A 19368-nucleotide genomic window follows, 5' to 3' on the forward strand; every position below is an offset into this window, starting at 1 on the left:
ACCTCTGGAAAACTTATTTTTTTTCTTAGCAGGCAAACCTAGTTAGGTTCAGACTTCATGTTCTATGTCACCTTCTGGGGGCAGTGATTCTAATATCCATTTTCTTTTCAAAACCCTGGTGTGGGGCTTAGTCTGGGACTTGGGCAGTGGTTTCAATGGTGACTCAGTACTCAAAGCCTTTGTCATCCTTCTTGGGGTGTGTTCCACACAGGCACAGCTTGGGGTTGAGCCCAGGACTTGTGTTGGTTCCTACAGAGAGTTATAGGGTTCCCTTTATCCGCTCTCTCCTCTCCAAGATTTTCTGGATGTTCTCTGCTCCCAGGGGCCCCTTTTTCTGGTCCTCTGGTCAAAAATATGAAGTTCTCTGGGTACCTGGCTGGCTCAGCTGGTAGAACAAGCCACTCTTGGGCGCCTGGGTGGCTCAGTTGGTTAAGTGACTGCCTTCGGCTCAGGTCATGATCCTGGAGTCCCCGGATAGAGTCCCGCATCGGGCTCCCTGCTCGGTTGGGAGTCTGCTTCGTCCTCTGACCCTATCCCCTCTCATGTGTTCTTTCTCTCTCATTCTCTCTCTGTCAAATAAATAAATAAAATCTTAAAAAAAAAAAAAAGAACAAGCCACTCTTGATCTTGGGTTGTGAGTTCGAGCCCCATGCTGGGTGTGGAGATTACTTAAAAATAAAACCTTGGGGCACTTGGGTGGCTCAGTCAGTTGAGTGTCTGGCTCTTGATTTCGGCTCAGGTCATGATCCTAGGGTTGTGGGATTGAGCCCCATGTCAGGCTCCGTGCTGGGAGTGGAACCTGCTTAAGATTCTCTCTCCCTCTCCCTCTGGTTCTCCCACCCTCAAAAAAAAAAAAAAAAAAAAAATGAAGTTCTCTTGGAGTTGTAACTGCTAGCTGTCTCCCAATTCCTAGCTGCTGGGCCTGCTCTCAGGGCAAAGCAGCAAAAGAAAATAGAGAAGAAAGGAGGTTTGGAGGATTCCCATACTACTCACGTCCCAGGGAACCCATTTCCCTGTTCTTTCCTCTAGAGGGTGGGTTTTCTGTCAGGCCTTTTCTGTCAACAGGACTGGGAATAGCAGAGCAGACTGAGGCTGCCCTGGGGCAGGACCAGGTGGCAACAAAGATTAAATACAAATTGTGACTAGGACTCCCCTCACCCTCCAGCTCCCTGGGGGCGGGATGGGGGGACTGCGCGTTTTCCTGGTTCTCTGGCCAGAACGTCAGGCTTGGCATTTTTGCTGCCCTGCTTAACCACACAGTTTCCTGGGCGCTTGGGTGGCTCAGTCGTTAAGCGTCTGCCTTCGGCTCAGGTCATGATCCCAGGGTCCTGGGATCGAGTCCCGCATCGGGCTCCCTGCTCCGCGGGAAGCCTGCTTCTCCCTCTCCCTCTCCCCCTGCTTGTGTTCCTGCTCTCGCTGTCTCTCTGTCAAATAAATAAATAAAATCTTTAACCACGCAGTTTCCTGATTCAGAGCACCCTGGGTCAAAGCAAGAAGACACAAGAAAGAAAAAAAATTTTTTTAAAGATTTTATTTATTTATTTGACAGAGAGAGACACAGCGAGAGAGGGAACACAAGCAGGGGGAGTGGGAGAGGGAGAAGCAGGCTTCCCGCAGAGCAGGGAGCCCGATGCGGGGCTTGATCCCAGGACCCCGGGATCATGGCCTGAGCCGCCCAGGCGCCCACAAGAAAAAAATGTGCCAGGAAACTCACTGCTGCCACACTAGTTGTTCTTCACATTTTGACCTTTCACCCCAATCTGTTCTCTATTATTACTTTACAGAGTTCTTTCAGTAACTGCTTTTTGTATTTGTTGAGTTTTCAGTTGTAATCTGTGGCGAGATAAGCTGTAGTAGGATTGCTCCTGCTTAGTCTTTGTTATCTCCCCCTCTTTCTTAATTTTAATGTCTTTTTTTCCCCTTTGAGATAAATTTATTTATTTATTTAAGATTTTATTTTTAAGTCATCTTTACCCCCAAGGTGGGGGCTTGAACTCACGACCCCGAGATCAAGCGTCATGTGCCCCACCGGCCAAGCCAGCCAGGCGCCCCTCCTTTTGAGATAATTTTTAAACTTACAGCAGTTAGAAAAATAAAAAAGTTACCGAGAGTTCCTGTATGCCCTTCACCCAGCTTTTCCTTTTGTCAGCGTCTCACATGAGAGAACGCTTATCAAAACTAAGAAATTAACCTTGGTACATTACTACTAACTAAAGTATAGAAGTTATTTGGATTTTATCAGTGTGCGTCCTTTTTCTGTTCTGCGATTCAATCCAGGATCTCATATTACATTTAATTCTCATGTCCCCTTAGGTTCCTCTGGTCGGTGACAGTTCCTTAGTTTTTCCTTCTTTTTCATGACCTTGACACTTTTGAAGAGGACAAGCCAGCTATTTTGTAGGATGTCTGTCAGTTTGGGTTTGTCTGAGGTTTTTCTCATGATCAGGTTGAGGTTATGCACTGTTGGGGAAAATACCACAGACTTGATGTCATGCTTTTCTCTTTCCCTCTACTGGGGGTCCCTGAGGTTGACGTGTTTAACTGGTGATGTTCACCTTGATCACTTGGCTGAGGTGTTATCTGCTGGATTTCTCTACTATAAAATTATTGTTTTACTCTTTGTAATTATTAAATGTATTAAGGGAGACACTTCGAAATTATGAAAATATCCTGTGTCCACTTCAAGTTTAACCCATTAAATTTAGCATCCTGTAGTGGACCATTCTCTTTACAGTAATGGGGGCCTGGCTGGCTCAGCCGAAGAGCATATGACTCTTGACCTTGGGGTTGTGAGTTCAAGCCTCATGTTGGGTGTAGAACTTACCAAAAAAAAAAAAAGAGCCTCAGTCATGATGATGATGATGATGATGATGAATTGGATCCCAGAAGAGCACCTGCCAGTCATGACATGACCCAGAACTAGTTTTTCCTCTTGAAACCTCAGCTTTCTCATTCACAAAATGGGGTTGGGGTGCCTGGCTGGCTCAGTCGGTGGAGCATGCAACTCTTGATTTCGAGGTTGAGCTCAAGCCCTGCGTTGGGTGTCAGGATTACTTAAAAAAAATAAAATTTTAAAAAATAAATAAATAAAATGGGGTAATTATGAATCTGTTCCCACTGGGCTGTGGAGATGTTGAAATGAGGTACCGGCAGCAAAATAGGCCGCACAGGGCATGACACATAGTAGGTATCTTGGGATGGGACTGTCATTGTTGGAAGACTGAACTGTGGAAGAGAGGGCTCTACGTTTAGGTTGGGAGGTGGCAACATGGGGCAAGGACGTGCTCTGAAGGCCCTCGGTGGGGATGATCTTAGGGGAATCCCTGCAATTGTCTGTGATCAGGAAGCTGGGCAGGGGGAGTAGGGTTTCTAGGAGCCAGAAGGAGCTTGGGAGAGTTCCCAAACTTGACTAGCTTTCTGGAGGAGGTGACCTCAGATAAAGGAGGCCTCCTTAGGTGAAGACTGGAGGCTGGACCACCAAAAAGAGGCCATGGCAGGTGGTGCTTAGTGGGGGGCACTGATACCACAGTGACCGTTAGTGAACAAAGCTACTCTCAGTACCCCCTTCCAGGGTTAGGGACTGGACTGCCAGGGGATGGCAGAAGCTAGAAGTTTTCCCAGTGCAAGATATCTGCAGGATTATCCCAGAAACTCTACCCAGCAGGGTGAATAGAGCTGGACCCGAGTGTGGTGTGCATACATCTATTCACTCATTGTCTCATTTATTTATTTATTTATTTTTTAAGATTTTATTTATTTATTCATGAGAGACAGAGAGAGAGAGAGAGAGAGAGAGGCAGAGGGAGAAGCAGGCTCCCAAGGAGCAGGGAGCCCGATGTGGGACTCGATCCCAGGACCCTGGGATCATGACCTGAGCCGAAGGCAGACGCTTAACCACCTGAGCCACCCAGGCGCCCCCATTGTCTCATTTATTCCACAAGTAGTTATTGAGCACCAACTGTGTGCCAGGCTCTGTGCTAGATGATGGGCATACAGCAGAGAACAAAGCATCTCATGGAGCACCTATTCTAGAGAAAGGAGATAGGATAAATAAGGAAGCAAACAGGATTGTTCTGGTTATATACTGTTCTGCAAACAACTACCCCCAAATGTAATGGCTTAAACAACAGCCATTTTATTACATCTCAGAGATTCTGTGGGTCAGGAATTCTGGCAGGGGTTGGTTGGGTGATTCTTTTGTTCCCAACTGGGATCTCTCAGTGGGACTCTGCTGATGGACAGGCTGGTCTGGAGGACCCAATATAGCTTCACTCAGACATGAGTGACTGGAAGGCTGAGCTCAGCTGGAAGTGTCCTCCGGATCCTACACAGGGCCTTGCCAGGGTGACAGTCTCATGGCAGGCTTACAGGGCGGCTGCTTGCCCCAGAGTGAGCGCCCTGGGAAAACCAGGCAGAAGCTGAATGGCTTTTCATGATCTGGCCTTGGAAGACCGGTATCATCACTTTGGCTGTCATCGGTTGGTCAAAGCAGTCACAAAAGCCCATCCAGGCTCATGGGGAGGGGATATAGAGCCTCCTTTTGATGGGAGGGAGTATCAAAGAATTTGTGTGGGGGTGTTTGCGTGTGTGTGTGTGGTTATTTTTTTAAAAACTTCCGCAAGGAGGGGGCGCCTGGGTGGCTCAGTTGGTTAAGCGTCTGCCTTCAGCTCAGGTCATGATCCCGGGGTCCTGGGATCGAGCCCCACGTTGTGTTCCCGGCTCAGCGGGGAGTCTGCTTCTCCCTCTCCCTCTGCCACTCCCTCTGCTTGTGCTCTGTCTCTGTCTCTCTCTGTATCTCTGTCTCATATGAATGAATAAAATCTTTAAAAATAAAAATAAACTGGCAGGACTTGGAGACTGGATGAGTGTGAGTGTGTGTTTGTCCGCGGGACGGTGCCCAAGGAGCAGTCTGTGTTTCTACTTTGTCCAGAATTCTAAAACCAGCCCAGAGGAAAATTTTAAAGGTAAAATAGGGGCGCCTGGCTGGCTCAGTCAGAAGCGCACGTGACTCTTGTTCTCCGGGTCATGAGTTCGAGCCCCACGTGGGGTATAGAGATTACTTAAATAAACTTAAAACAAACAAACAAAATAAATGTAAAATAATCTTGCTAATCCTCAAAATGGGAAGGAAATATCCCCCAAATTATTCCTGAGGCATGACTTTAGCCCAGGACACCAAGGCTGTGGGACTTTGGGCAAGTCACTTCACCTCTCTGGGTTTCCCTTTCTTTATCACTACAATAGGTGTGTTGGGTAAAGTGATGCCTTAGGGACCTCCCAGTTCTGACTTTAGTCAGACTCCAGTCCAACCTAGTAACATTTAAACTGCGCATGCCCATCCTTCTCACACACATTCGCCGGGAGACGTGCACAAAGACATTCAGAGCAGCACCACTGATAATAGCAAAACCCATGCAACAACCCAAAGGTTCACCAAGAGGAGCTTGGGTAAAAAAATCACATTGTGGGGCGCCTGGGTGGCTCAGTTGGTTGAGCGACTGCCTTCGGCGCAGGTCATGATCCTGGAGTCCTGGGATCGAGTCCTACATCGGGCTCCAGGCTCAGCGGGGAGCCTGCTTCTCCCTCTGACCCTCTCCCCTCTCATGCTGTTTCTCTCTCTCTGTCAAATAAATAAATAAACAAAATCTTAAAAAAAAAATCACATTGTGGAATATGATACAGCAGTAGAAGTGAGTGAACTAAGGCTACACACATCACCATGGATGACCCTCATGTAATTCATATTGTATGAGAAAAACAAGGGACAGAAAATTGCACAGAGTATGGTTCTATTTATATAAAAGGCAAAAGCAGGTAAAATTAAGCAACAGTATATTTAAGAATGCATACTGGTACATATGTGGAAAAAAATAAAAGAACAAATGATTGATTATCACAAAGTTGAAGAGTGGTAAGATGTGTTGCAGGGAGGGTGGGGATTTTATCCAGAGGTGCACACAGGGGCCTCAAAAGAACTAATATTTCATTTCTTAAGCTGGGTGGCTGGTCCCTGAATGTTCCTTTTATTATTACATTTAAACTGTATACATCAGCAATACCTGCTCTTCTCTATATGTAAGACATTTCACAATTGTTTAAAAAGTTCAGGGATTTGCCCAAGATCTCTTGCTCTTGTTTTTCTTTTTTTAAAGATTTTATTTATTTGCCAGAGAAAGAGAACACAAGCAGGGGGAGCGAAGAGCCCGATGTGGGACTGGAACCCAGGACCCTGGGATCATGATCTGAGCCAAAGACAGACGTTTAACCAACTGAGCCACCCAGGCGCCCTCAAGATCTGCTCTTATGGATGAGGTAATGAGGTCTCAGAGGGCGCTGTCACACAGCAAGGAAGAACAAAGAGGATGAGATAGTGGGGGAAAGGGTAGCTAATGCCCTGATAAGAGCAAGGGCTGAGGGCGGAGATTTCTAGATTGGTCGCCCGCTGTGTACAAGGAGGCAGACACACATCCACATACGAGACACAGAAATGCTCTTCCAGCGCACGCGCAGCTCCAGCTGCAGTTCCCAGATGGTCCGCGAGAGGCCGCCAAGGCACCAGCTTTCGCCGCCCGCAGGCCCCTGGCTGCGTTTCTCGCCCGCGCCGGCGCACTTCTGGATCTTTCCGGGAGAGGGCGCCAGTGACCCGAAGAAAGCCGAAGCGGACGGGGCGTCCACGTTTGCTGGTGCGCGAGCCGAGTTCACCTGTGTGCTGGAGTGCTTTCATCTACCCGGTTTTGGGGCGCCTGGGTGGCTCAGTCGTTGAGCGTCTGCCTTCGGCTCAGGTCATGATCCTGGAGTCCCGGGATCGAGTCCCGGGATCGAGTCCCGCATCGGGCTCCCTGCTCGGCGGGAAGCCTGCTTCTCCCTCTCCCTGTGCTTGTGTTTCCTCTCTTGCTGTGTCTCTCTGTCAAATAAATAAATAAAATATTAAAAATAATAATAATAATCTACCTGGCTTTCCCTGTCACTCAGGGAACTTGGGGTCTCAAGCTGAAGAAACGAATAACACCTGTAGACTTGATTCTGCTCTGCCTCCTGCAGCCTTCAAGCTTGGATCCTGTGGTGCCACCCCCTTTGGATATACAGGGGAGAATCTAGGTTTTGTGGAAACTAGATTTTTGCAACCTGGACACAACGGTTTGCAAATTTTACAAAATTTTACAAAATCGCATAGAAAAACGCGAACAAGTTGCTAGGACTCTTTCCAGACGAGAAGACTTGAAGTTTAAACTTCAGTCATTGCAGGGTAAATCCACCTCTGATTCCACGTGTGCATGTTTATTTACTGTCCCGTCTTTTTCCAGTTGAATGTAAGTTTCAAGAGGGCAAGGATTTTTACCTAAATTGTTAGCTCCTGCAAAACCGTTAGTTCCTAGCACATCGGCGAAGATTTATAACTATTTGTTGAATAAACCACTCGGGGCTGGCACAGTTTTCCAGGGAGAGATGACAATGGCCAAGCCTGGGGCTTTAAAAAAAAAAAAAAAAGATTTCATTTACTTGTCAGAGAGAGAGAGAGCGCGCGCACAAGCAGGGGAAGCAGGCTCCCCACTGAACAAGGAGCCCGATGCCAGACTGATCCCAGGACCCTGGGATCATGACCTGAGCCAAAGGCAGACGCTCAGCCAACTGAGACTTTTGAGGAGTGGATGGGATCAGGATGATCTCACTGAAGGCTCAGAACAGTGACTATAACACCCATTTTAAAGCTGAGGATGCCAAGGGCCTGGAAGGTGAAGCAAGTGCCCAATGAGAAGTGGCACTGGGCCTAGAAGCCGAGTCTGCCTTTTCTTGCCCCTCTTGGCCTGCAGCTACTGCCTCCCCACCCCCCACTCTCCAGCTGCCCCTTGCACAAGCCCCTGATGCAACTATGTATTAGCCCAAGGCGCCCACCTTGGGGGCAGCGCTGGGAAAAAGATTTTGCAAGAGCTGGGGCAGGAAGCACCAGCCAGGGCGGGTCTGGGAAGATAAGGGCTCCCCCTCCAACCACGTGGGCCTCCAGGCCTTCTGGTTTCCTCTCTTCCCTTCCCTTCCCTTTCCCGGACCCTGGCCTGGCCATGACTCACCTCCTTTCCCTCTGGCAGCCCGGCTGGGATCCCAGGCCCGCCTGTCCCAGGAAAGCCTTGCTCTGTGTGACCCTGTGCTGAGGATAGCCCTATCTGGCCAGGAGTTACTGGGGCTCAGTATGAGTAGCTGGCACGGGTAAAGGTTATATGGCTGAGCCTTAGTCTCAGGAGACAAAATGCGGATGGCGCCAGGGCACCTCCTTATTAAGCCAACTCTGAGCTCTGGGTGACTCAAACAGGCAGGTATAAGGTTGGTTGCATGTGAAGCACCCTTACCCCTATGCAGGGGAGGGTGTGCATGGAGAAGTGGGGGCCCGGTGACCCCTCGGCCTCTGGGACAGAAGCAGACATTTCTTCCATTTGGTTGGTTGCTACCCGATTCAAGACCCGTGTCTAGCTGCGTGACCTGCCTCCCATAACCCAGTCACACAGAACCTGGCCCAGCACCTCTCAGAGGTCAACAGAGCCTCGGCCATTTCCGTCTTTTGAGGCTGTGGTTAGATTTTTTTTTTTTTTTTTAGAAATGCCAAAACGTGGGGTGCCTGGGTGGCTCAGTTGGTTAAGCGACTGCCTTCAGCTCAGGTCATGATCCTGGAGTCCCGGGATCGAGTCCCGCATCGGGCTCCCTGCTCGGCAGGGAGTCTGCTTCTCCCTCTGACCCTCCTCCCTCTCATGCTCTCTGTCTCTCATTCTCTCTCTCTCAAATAAATAAATAAAATCTTAAAAAAAAAAAAAAAGAAAGAAAGAAATGCCAAAACGTGGTTTGCAAAAATCGTGATAGGTATTATGTGTCTTGCATTTTTCCAGCTTATGCATTTAAAACGAAAATATAGACTGACCAGGTATGATTTCAATTGGAAATATGATGAAACAGCTCAACTGGATGTCCTCTGAGAACCTGAAGCCCCTCATAAGCCTTGATCGGACCAACCTGATTTCTGAAAAGCCCTCTAAGTCAGTGTCCCAGTGTGGCGTTGGGTGGGTCACCTCGCCTCTCTGAAGGTGAACAGCTGAAAAGCAGAACTAGCAATGGCCTACAGGCCTGATGAGTCAGTCCCCACAGTAAGGGCTTAGAACATTTTACACCGAGGTACACGAAGTGTCCACTATGAGCCAGTCCCGGTGCTAAGCTTTTTTTTCCTTTTTCTTTTCTTTAGGGTGGGGGGAAGGGGAGAGGGAGGGAGGGAATCCCAAGCAGGCTCTGCTCAGCGTGGAGCCGGAGGCAGGGCTCGATCCCGCGACCCCAAGATCATGACCTGAGCGGAAATCAGGAATTGCACGTTCAACCACAGAGCCCCTGAGGCGTCCCATGGTGCTACACTTTTTATGTGCACTCGTTCAGTTGATCCTTGGAGCTACGGTTCTGGATCCCATTTCTCAGATGAGAAAACAGAGGCGGAAGCAGGTGAATTGAGGAGCATCAAGGGTGATCCAGAGGCTGTGTTCTGGCGGCCTCCCGACTGAAACGTGAGCCTATTATTACTGTTGTTGCTCTGGTTATTTTTATTGAAACGAGCATGATAGCATTGGTCTTGTACAGCTGCGAGGAGGATTAAATGAATTAAGTTTTAAAAGAGCTTAGTACGATACCTGGCACATAATAAGTGCTCCATAAGTGTTTGTTAAAGAAAACCAAAAAACATTTCAGGTTTCAGGCCCACAGCCCCGGGCGGGCAGGGTCCAATGCCCAAGAAAGCCTGTCCTGGGCTTTCCACGTGGCCTCTGCCCTGGCTCCTCCCTGCACCCTGTCCAGGAGGGGTTAAGGAGTTAATGATTTGCAAAACACACACACACACACACACACACTGTCACGCCGCCCCTTGCGCCCCCCACCCCCACCCCGCGAGGCGAGCCTGATGCAAGCCCAGCGCCCGCCCGTTCCCAGGCCCGGCTGCAGCTGCGGGCGGAGGGGCAGGGCGGGGGCGGCGCTGTTTGTCTAGCGCGGCCGTGCCAAAGGCGGCGGGCCCCAGACAGCCAGGCGCCTCCGTACACCTGGGGATGCTCAGGTTAAATAGCTCCGCATTCCTCGGGCCCAGCTGATGGAAACGCTCCCAGGCCGCCGCCGAGCCGGCCTCCAGATGGGCTGGGCCCCGGCCAAAGGGGAAAAGAGGGAAACGTGGAAGCCAGAGTGCGCCTGAACGGCGGGGGGTGGCCGAGGCCCCCGCCGCAGCCCCTTCCTCCCCTGGAACGAGGCCCTGCCGCGTGTGGGAGGACGCGCGGGGGACACGCCTACGTGCCCGTGGGTGGGCTCGCAGCGGGGCCGCCCCGGGAGGGAATGGGTGCGCACGTGTGCCTCTGAGGACACTCCAAGGACACACAGGCGACAGTTAATAATGATAATTTGTAACTATCCAACGCTGTGTGCTAAATGCTCTATTCCGTTTAGTCCCTACAGTTCGGAGAGGTGAATGCTACAAAACAGCAGCGGGGTGGGGCGTTGAGTGGGGAGTAGCAAAGGGCATAATTTACCTCCAGATACTGTGTTCTTTGATTAAGTCCATGAAGTGCTTGGGGTGGGGTGGCACCTGGCTCAGTGCTAGTGCTCAGCGGGTGATGATCTTGCATTTGTCCCTGATGCTGTTCCTCTCTTCCGAGCCTCAGTTTGTTGTTGTAAACCTGGGATCAGAATCCTGGCTTTAGCCCCGCAGGGATCCATGGGATCCCCTATGTAAAGAGTTGAGCATGGAGCCAGCTGGGGGTGCTAGGTGCTATCTATTTTATTCCATTTATTGACAAAATGCATTAATAGTCCTTGCCCTCTCTGGGATAAGTCCTTTGCCCTTGCTGGGGCTCGGTTTTTCCCTGGGTACTACGGGGGAACTGAGGTGGTAGGGATACTTGAGGGTGGTGTCCCCAGGGCCTAACAATTGCTCAGAAGGTTGGTACTTGAACTTCTGAGGGAGGGTTTGCCTGAACACAGCTGCCCCCACCTCCACCCCAGACCAGCAGAGACCCAGGAATGCCAGCCAACTTACAGAACAATTACACACTTAGAAACCCATAGTGTGGTTCGGAAGCTCCCGGACATACAGACCCATCCACCAAGCCAAACCCATGCATAGATGCCCATAATGCATTGAGGCAGAACACACAAGCCTAAACAGCTGGAGGTTGCACTTATCTGCAGAACACATGTGCTCGCATTTGCCCTTCTGCATACACCCCCATGCTTATCCTTACCCACACCCCTAGGCCTGTATACCAGCAGATGACCCAGCCCCACGGGGGGGGGAATCTGCCAGTTCACTTATGTCACTAACACAGGCCCAGACACTCATAGGCACTCCCCCGTGTACAAACTTGCACATGTCCAGGCAGATAGTCCCTTGCCAATGACATCTTTCTCCTGCTCAAGAGCTGGGGACTGACTCCCATTCCTCCTCAGCCCACATGGGAACCCTGGGGGAGAGAGGTCTGTGTGCGCTGTTGGCATACCCAGGCCAGGGTGAGGGGGCTGAGCCTGGACCCAGAGCAGGTGGCCCAGCAGCTGTGCCCAGGCTGGCCCTGCCAACTTGCTCACCCACTTGGACAAGCTGGGAGCCCCGGGGCTGCCTGCTACAATCCAGGGCTAGGCAGCCCAACAGGGGAAGGACCTCCTACTGGGGAATGGGGCAACAGAAGTCCTGCCTCAGATAAACTCTGGGCAAGTCTTCCCTCTAGGTCTCCCCTTCCCCTATCTTGGCAAAGATGGAGGCAGCTCAGTCACCTGGTTCTCCAACTTACACATAGCCTGTGGAATACTCAACCGAGAGGGGAACTTGGCAGGTTGATCTGCATTTTAACAACCTCCCCAGGTGGCCCAGATGGCCCAAGACCACTTGGAGAGACCCTAGAGGTCTAGAGGATTTAATTTTATGGCACGGGGGAGCAGGGAAATGGCCAGTGATGGGGAAAGAATGGACTTTAAAGACACCGGAAAACACGCAGTTCAGGTCGGTAAAAGCGACAGTCCAGATGTGGCCTTCTAGTCCCCCTCCCCCCTCCCCAGCACGAGCTGTGAAAAGGGTCAGGGGTCACCCGCATCCCAAGGCCCTCCCCTCAATCCAAGAAATCACTGCAACTTTACCGCAGTCTAAAGTATTTGTTTAATAACAACAACAACAAAAAAAACCACCCCACAGAACTATTGTAAAACAATATTCTCGGTGATCATTGTAATATACAATACAAAGCAATTAATTTCCTCAGAAATCTGAGAAGCACCAAACGTGACCATTTTTTAAAATGTCTGCTTTTCAAAAAATAGAAACACACTGGGGGTCCCCCAAGTCTCTGGTATCTGGTAGGTGTGGAGGGAGGGTCAGCCTGCCCTCGTCAGTCCCCCGGCCCTGGGCTGGATCCAGCAAGCGCCCCACGGTCGCTGATCTCAATCTTGTTCCTCCCCAGCTCCGGCAAGGCGCTCGGCAGGATCAGAGCATGAATTCTTCTCGCCCCCTGGAGGGCTGGGGTCCGCCAGTCCTTGAGAGAGGCGCTTCAGCGACACAAGATGCGATCGTCCGCCGGGACACATGCCGCCTGTGAAAGAGAGGAGAGGTGAGACAGGCGGGTTGGAGGGGGCAAGGCTGCAAGCCCTGCCCCAGGAGACACTTTGAGAGAGCGCTGTTTCCGATCTCCCTGGGCATCCTTGCATAGCCAGGTGCCCGAAAGGATGGGACGGACGTAGAGCCAAATACCAGCCCCCCACCGCCTCCCTCTGGGTCTCAGTTTACCCATCTGTAGAAAGAAAATGCTCCCGCGCTCCAGTTCGGATCTCACCTCGGCCGCCAGGGCACTGATCTCGCCGTTGAGGGTGCTGAGCGGAGCCCGGGCAGGGAGCCCCCGGCCTCCAGGGGTCCCGACTTGAGATTCCGAGTTCAGCTCCAACTCCAGGTCCCAGATGTAGTCGATGACGTGCTGAAGGATCTCCACCCGGCTCACTTTGCGGTTCTGGGGCAGGGTGGGCACCAGCTCCTTGAGGCGCGAGTAGCAGCCATTCATGTCGTAGAGCAGCACGTTCACCTGCTGCTCGTCGAGCAGGGCGGGCAGGCGCGCCCCGGCGCCCCCCGCGCAGCGCGAGATGGCCACGCTCTGCTCGGACAGACAGCGCACCACCTCGCCCGCGCCGCCTGCCGTCTTGCCGGCCTTCAGCGCGCAGCTGGGGCCCGCGGCGGCCGCGGCACTGCCACTGGCGACCTTCATGATTCTGGCGTCGGAGAAAGAGGAGGGAGGCGAAGCGCACGGAGGAGGCGGACGCCGGGTGGGGGCGAAAACCTCGAAGCGGAGAGAAGACGGTTGTAGAATGCGAGGGCCGAGCCCCGCAGCCGTTCTTATAGAGACGCCGCAGCTCCCCCCGCCCACCCCGCCCACTGCCCCCGCCGCCAGAGGCGGGCTCAGAGGTTCAAAAGCAGCCAATAGGCGGTCTTGAGGCGTGGCCTCCGGTGCCTCTGGGTCCCGCCTCCTGCTCTACTAGTGCACCCTCGCGGCCTTGGAAAGGGAACCCGAGTCTCAAGAACAGAGAGTGGGAGGGCCCGGGGCGGGGTGGCTAGTGGAGGTGAGGGCTACCTTGGGCTTCTCGCAAAGGAGGCATTGCCCACAACGAAAAGACTTCAAGAATCACTTTTCTCAGGTTCATTTTCTCACCTCTCCAGCCCCATTTTACAGATGAGAGAAACTGAGGCTCGGATGGGGAAGCGGCTAGCTCTGGGTTATCTAGAGAGCGCAGGACTAAAGCCTGGGCTTCTGGGAGCCTGACCTCCCGGCTCTTTGGGCCGAAACTTAAAGCGGGCCCTCCTTTACACTCTGCTCCCCAGAACCAGCCTCCCTTACTCAATTCCCAGAGAAAGTTGCTGGTTAATGTTCCTGGAACCAGGGAGGCTTTACCCAGGCCCCTCGGGGTGGGAGCAACTAATTCCGGAAAGTCTTCTTCTGGGATTGGGGGCGGATCCTCTGGGACATGAACTGGATAGAAGGCGCCCAGAGAGGGGCTGCACCCCTGATGCTATCCTGAATTTGCATCCCCTGCAAAAATTCCCCAAATCTGCATCAACTAGTGATTTTAGAATTTTTCTCCCTTTTTTGGCTGTTTCCTGTCCCCTCCTCCCCCCCTCCCCACAAAGACCTCCGATCAGGGTCTCCCTCCCACGGCGCGGCAGCTGCGGAGCTCGAGTCTCCCCCCTGCACCTCCCGGGCGGGTCTGTGTCAGCGTCTGAACAAGCGGCTCAGACCGTTAGACGCCAGGCCCGTGACGTCACCCATTCATAAAACCGGGACGGGCTGTCAGGCTGGCGCCGCGCGGGCGGTCGCCATGGAGACGGCAAACCCGGCTAGAGTGCTCCCCCACTGCGCCGCGCTCGACCAGTCACCTGCGGACCTCTGGCGGGAAGCTGGGAATGCGCTCTTCGCGGGCGCGGGCGCTGGGCAAGGGTCACCTTACCTCCCGGGCTCCACACCTGGGACTCGCCCCCCCGGGCTCACACCTCAGACCACTGGGACGTTTCTTCACCTCCTCCGCCGCACCCCTAGCTTCCCCCTCCCGCTGGGGGAGAGTTCTGATCCCAACTCTGCTGCTGGGTGAAGTTAGGTGTCTCCGACCCTCTCTGATTCCTAATACAGTATTTGCCTGGTATTTTGATAATAATGACAGAAGTGGTTTTTCGATCTCTTAGTTCTTGCAAGGCACTGTGTACTTCACTGTGTGTGAAGCCTTTGCCTTGATCATGTTCTGTAACCCTGGCCACAGCTCTAGAGGGGAGCTCTTTGGTTTCTTTTTTTTTTTCTTTCTTTTTTTTTTTTTTTTTTAAGATTTTACTTATTTATTTGAGAGAGAGAGAGAAAGCAGGAAAGGAAGGAGGGTCAGAGGGAGAAACAGACTCCCCGCTGAGCAGGGAGCCCAATGCGGGGCTCCATTCCAGGACCCTGGGATCAGGACAGGAGCCGAAGGCAGGCGCTTAACCAACTGAGCCACCCAGGCGCCCAGTTCTTTGGTTTCTTTATGCAAAGGAGGAAACTGAGGCTCAAAAAGCCTCCCAAGAGCCATAGCTATTGTAATGGCTGCATTATTATAACAGGACACTGTATTGTAATGCAATCTCTTCCTGCCAGGGTAGGCAATCTGCCTCCAGAGCCCTAGATTGGCCAAAGCGGGGGACACCGAGGTTTAGAATAGCCACCCGAGGGCACACAGCTCTAGCAGGACTAAAATACTGTGCCCACCAAGGAGAGAGTTGATATTATGCTTATGGTCCCTCCTCCTCCTCACCCCCCAGCAATTAATTCAGTGGGTATCAGCAGGTTTCCTTTTCCCACAGAAGTCTGAGGCAAGGGCCAGTAAACCTGGCCTCTGCCTCCACATGGGGGAACCAGGAAAACTGATCAGTGAGATCAGCTTCAAAGGGGAGAAACATTATTAATTAATTAACTGGACTCTTCATCCCCTTTACCACACCCCCCAAACTCTCCAAACTCCCCAAGCCTTGTTTAGTAATCTTCTAATGACTGGAGAGAACATTTTCCTGTGCAAAACAATTGCTAAAGAATTGGGAAGACAGGGCGCCTGGGTGGCTCAGTTGGTTAAGCGACTGCCTTCGGCTCAGGTCATGATCCTGGAGTCCCGGGATCGAGTCCCGCATCGGGCTCCCTGCTCGGCAGGGAGTCTGCTTCTCCCTCTGACCCTCCTCCCTCTCATGCTCCCTCTCATTATCTCTCTCACAAATAAATAAAATCTTTAAAAAAAAAATTAAAAAAAAAAGGAATTGGAAAGACAATGACCAGCCAGAGGAAATTAGAATATTAATTCATTACCCAGTGTTTATTAATTGACCCAGCAATTCTAGTTGCTGGCATCAATTCCAGAGAAACCTACACACACAGACACAAAGACGTCTGCCCAAGGATGTTCACTGAGGTTCCCTATTTTCAAAAGGGGAAGTCAAAGTAACCTAAATGTCTTCAACAGGGGCATTATATGAATTATGAATGAAACATATACACTATGAATGGAACATCCATGTTGTGGAATGTCTATGCAGCAGGTGGGAAGTGGGGCTGAGAGATATCTAGATTCTACTGCTGGTGGAGAGACCAAATGTTGGACTGTGGGTCAAGGTAGGACCTTTTATATGTAAAAAAGCAAACATTCTGCTCCCAAGTACAAGCGTATCTGGAAATAAATTTTTAAAAAGAGAGGCAATCAAGCTGTGGGAAAAATTTCAAACACAGTACTGTGTGATGTCTCCTATATGAAGTTCTAGAATAGGCACAACTAATCTGTGGTGAAAGAAATCAGAATGGTGGGGCGCCTGGGTGGCTCAGTTGGTTAAGCGACTGCCTTCGGCTCGGGTCATGATCCTGGAGTCCCGGGATCGAGTCCCGCATCGGGCTCCCTGCTCGGCGGGGAGTCTGCTTCTCCCTCTGACCCTCCCCACTCTCATGTGCTCTCTCTCATTCTCTCTCTCTCAAATAAATAAATAAATTTTTAAAAAAATGTTAAAAAAAGAAATCAGAATGGTGGTTGCTTGCCAGGGAAGGGGTGTGAGGGAACCTTCTGGAATGATGGAAATGTTCTATATGATAATGAGATGTGTGGTACACACTGCATGAATTAGTCAAAACACACTGGATTATATACTTTTGCACATTTCATTGTATTTAAATTGCACCTCAATAGGAGCGCCTGGCTGGCTTAGTCGGTGAAGCATGGGACTCTTGATCTCGGGGCTGTGAGTTCAAACCCCACGTTGGGGGTAGAGATTACTTTAAAAAAATTAAAATAAATAAATAAATTGCATTCAACAAAAAATAGTAGAAAGCAAAAAAATAAAAAAGATAAACATCAAATTCCTGATGTCACTCACCACTGTGAAGACTGAGGGAAGAACAACAATATGAAGTAGGACCTTCACTCTTACCTTCACATAGGTATTTCATTCTTACATTTTTTCCTTAAACAGTGTTATTGAAGTATAATTGACACATGCTAACTGCATATATTTAAGGTGTACAATTTGATAACTTTTGACATGACATATATACCCCTGAACCATCACCACAATCAAGAACATTAACATATACTTCCTCAGCTTTTTTTTTTTAATATAAAGATTTTATTTATTTATTTATTTGACAGAGAGAGAGAGAAGGAACACAGGTAGGGGGAGTGGGAGAGGGAGAAGCAGACTCCCCGCCAAGCAGGGAGCCCGACGTGGGGCTCGATCCCAGGACCCCGGGACTATGACCTGAGCTGAAGGCAGACGCCCAACGACTGAGCCACCCAGGCACCCCTTACTTCCTCAGCTTTAAAAGTTTTCCTCTGCCCCTCTTCCACCCAGTGCCCACACAACCACTCATCTTTCTCTATAGATTAGTTTGCATTTTCTAGAATTTTATATGAATGGAGCACAGTATATACTATATATATACTCTTTCCTACAAAAAAAAAGGCTTTTCAGCCTAGTTTCATTAACTCCACATAATTATTTTGAGATGCATCCATGTTCATTCCTTGTTATTGCTGAGTAGCAGTGGTATATGGATATGCTACGATTTACTTACCCATTCACCTGTCCTAGACATTTGGGTTGTTTGTGGTTTGGGGGTAGTACAAACAAAGCTGCTACCAACATTTGTGTACAAGTGTTTCTATGAATCTATGCTTTTGTTTCTCTTAGGAAAATACTTAGTAGTGAAATGACTGGGTCACAAAGTATTTATGTAACTTTATAAGAAATTGCTAACCTGTTTTCCCAAGTGGGTATTCCATGTACATTCCTTTTTTTTTTTTTTAAGACTTTATTTATTTGTCAGGGAGAAAAAGAGAAAGAGAGAGAGAGAGAGAACAAGCAGGGGGAGGGAGAAGCAGGCTCCCTGCTGAGCAAGGAATCCGATGCAGGACTCGATCCCAGGACCCTGGGATCATGACCTGAGCAGAAGGCAGACGCTTAATGACTGAACCCCCCAGGTGCCCCTAATCTGCATTTTTCTAATGACTCAAAGATGTTGAGCTTCTTTTCATGTGTTTATATGTCATCCATATATCTTCTTAGGTGAAGGGTCATTCACTTGTTCGTTAAAGAAAACATTAGATAATTGTAGACTCACATGTAGTCATAAGAAATAATACAGAGGGGCGCCTGCTTGGCTTAGTTGGTTAAGCGACTGCCTTTGGCTCACGTCATGATCCTGGAGTCCTGGAATTGAGTCCCGCATCGGGATCGAGTCCCGCACCGGGATCGAGTCCCTGCATCGGGCTCCCTGTTCAGCAGGGAGTCTGCTTCTCCCTCTGACCCTCCCCCCTCTCATGTGCTCTCTCTCTCTCTCTCTCTCATTCTCGCTCTCTCAAATAAATAAATAAATAAAATCTAAAAAAGAAAAGAAATAATACAGAGAGATCCCTTACAGCCTTCACCCAGTTCCCCTGATGGCAGCCTCTGGCAGTAAAATATTCCAACTGCATTTCACCAGCTTTACTAAGCGTACTCATTTGTGCGTGTTTAGTTCCATGCGATGTCATCACATGTGCTGATCCACATGACCACTGCCATAGTGAAGACACAGAACAACAATTCCATCACAGAGGTCCCTCGTGCTACCTGTCAATCTTTTGCCCGTTTCTTTTAATTTGTTTGTTTTCTTCTTATTGAGTTATAAGAGTTCTTTATATACTTTGGACAAAAATCCCCAGACATAGGATTTGCAACTATTTTCTCCAGTCTGTGTCTGACCTTTGCATCCTCTTAACAGTATCTTTTGAAGAACATAAGTTTTAAATTCTGATGAAATCCAATGTATCAATTTTTTTATTTTATAGATCACGCTTTTCGTGTCATATCTAAGAAATCGCTGCCTCACTCAATATCACAAAGATTTTCTCCTCCTATATTTTCCAGACGTTTTATAGTGTTAGGTTTTACATTTCAGTCTATGATCCATTACACATGGGCATTTCTTGAATATATATATATTTAATTTTATTTATTTATTTGAGAGAGAGAGAGCAAGTGAGCATGAGCAGTGGGGAGGGTTGGAGGGAGAGAGAGAAGCAGGCTTCCCGCTGAGCAGGGAGCCCGATGCGGACTCGATCCCAGGAGCTTGGGATCATGACCTGAGCCGAAGGCAGACACTTAACCAACTGAGCCACCCAGGCGCCCCTCTTGAATATATTTTTAAACAAAAATGTATTCATGTACTACTTTGTGTAATAAAAAGCCAGCTCTCAATGTTTAGTGTACCTCCTTCTAGACTGCTGGTCAGGATGAGATTGAATGTCAATGACACTTTGCAGACAAATAGGAAAGAAAGAAAGTCAAGGGACAATTGGGACCCCCAG

The 19368-nt window shown here is 49.9% G+C and overlaps 1 protein-coding gene and 1 long non-coding RNA gene across 2 annotated transcripts; both read right to left on the minus strand.

The window, feature by feature from the left end:
* Positions 1-6132: 6132 nt before the first annotated feature.
* Positions 6133-8445, minus strand: LOC135361800 (uncharacterized). Its single transcript, XR_010405805.1, has 3 exons — positions 8067-8445; positions 7340-7468; positions 6133-6904 (listed from the first exon to the last, which is right to left on the minus strand). It is a non-coding gene; the product is annotated as an uncharacterized LOC135361800 (long non-coding RNA).
* Positions 8446-12127: 3682 nt separating this feature from the next.
* Positions 12128-13352, minus strand: ID1 (inhibitor of DNA binding 1). The gene is made up of 2 exons (XM_045883838.3): positions 12822-13352; positions 12128-12581 (listed from the first exon to the last, which is right to left on the minus strand). Exons 1-2 carry the CDS (start codon positions 13242-13244, stop codon positions 12540-12542), a joined length of 465 nt encoding a protein of 154 aa, XP_045739794.1. The 5' UTR covers positions 13245-13352; the 3' UTR covers positions 12128-12539.
* Positions 13353-19368: the final 6016 nt, after the last annotated feature.

The sequence above is a fragment of the Mirounga angustirostris genome, unplaced genomic scaffold, assembly GCF_029215605.1.
Source record: "Mirounga angustirostris isolate CCGP_5_RB_7025 unplaced genomic scaffold, mMirAng1.0.hap1 SCAF_10, whole genome shotgun sequence".
NCBI lineage: Eukaryota > Metazoa > Chordata > Mammalia > Carnivora > Phocidae > Mirounga > Mirounga angustirostris.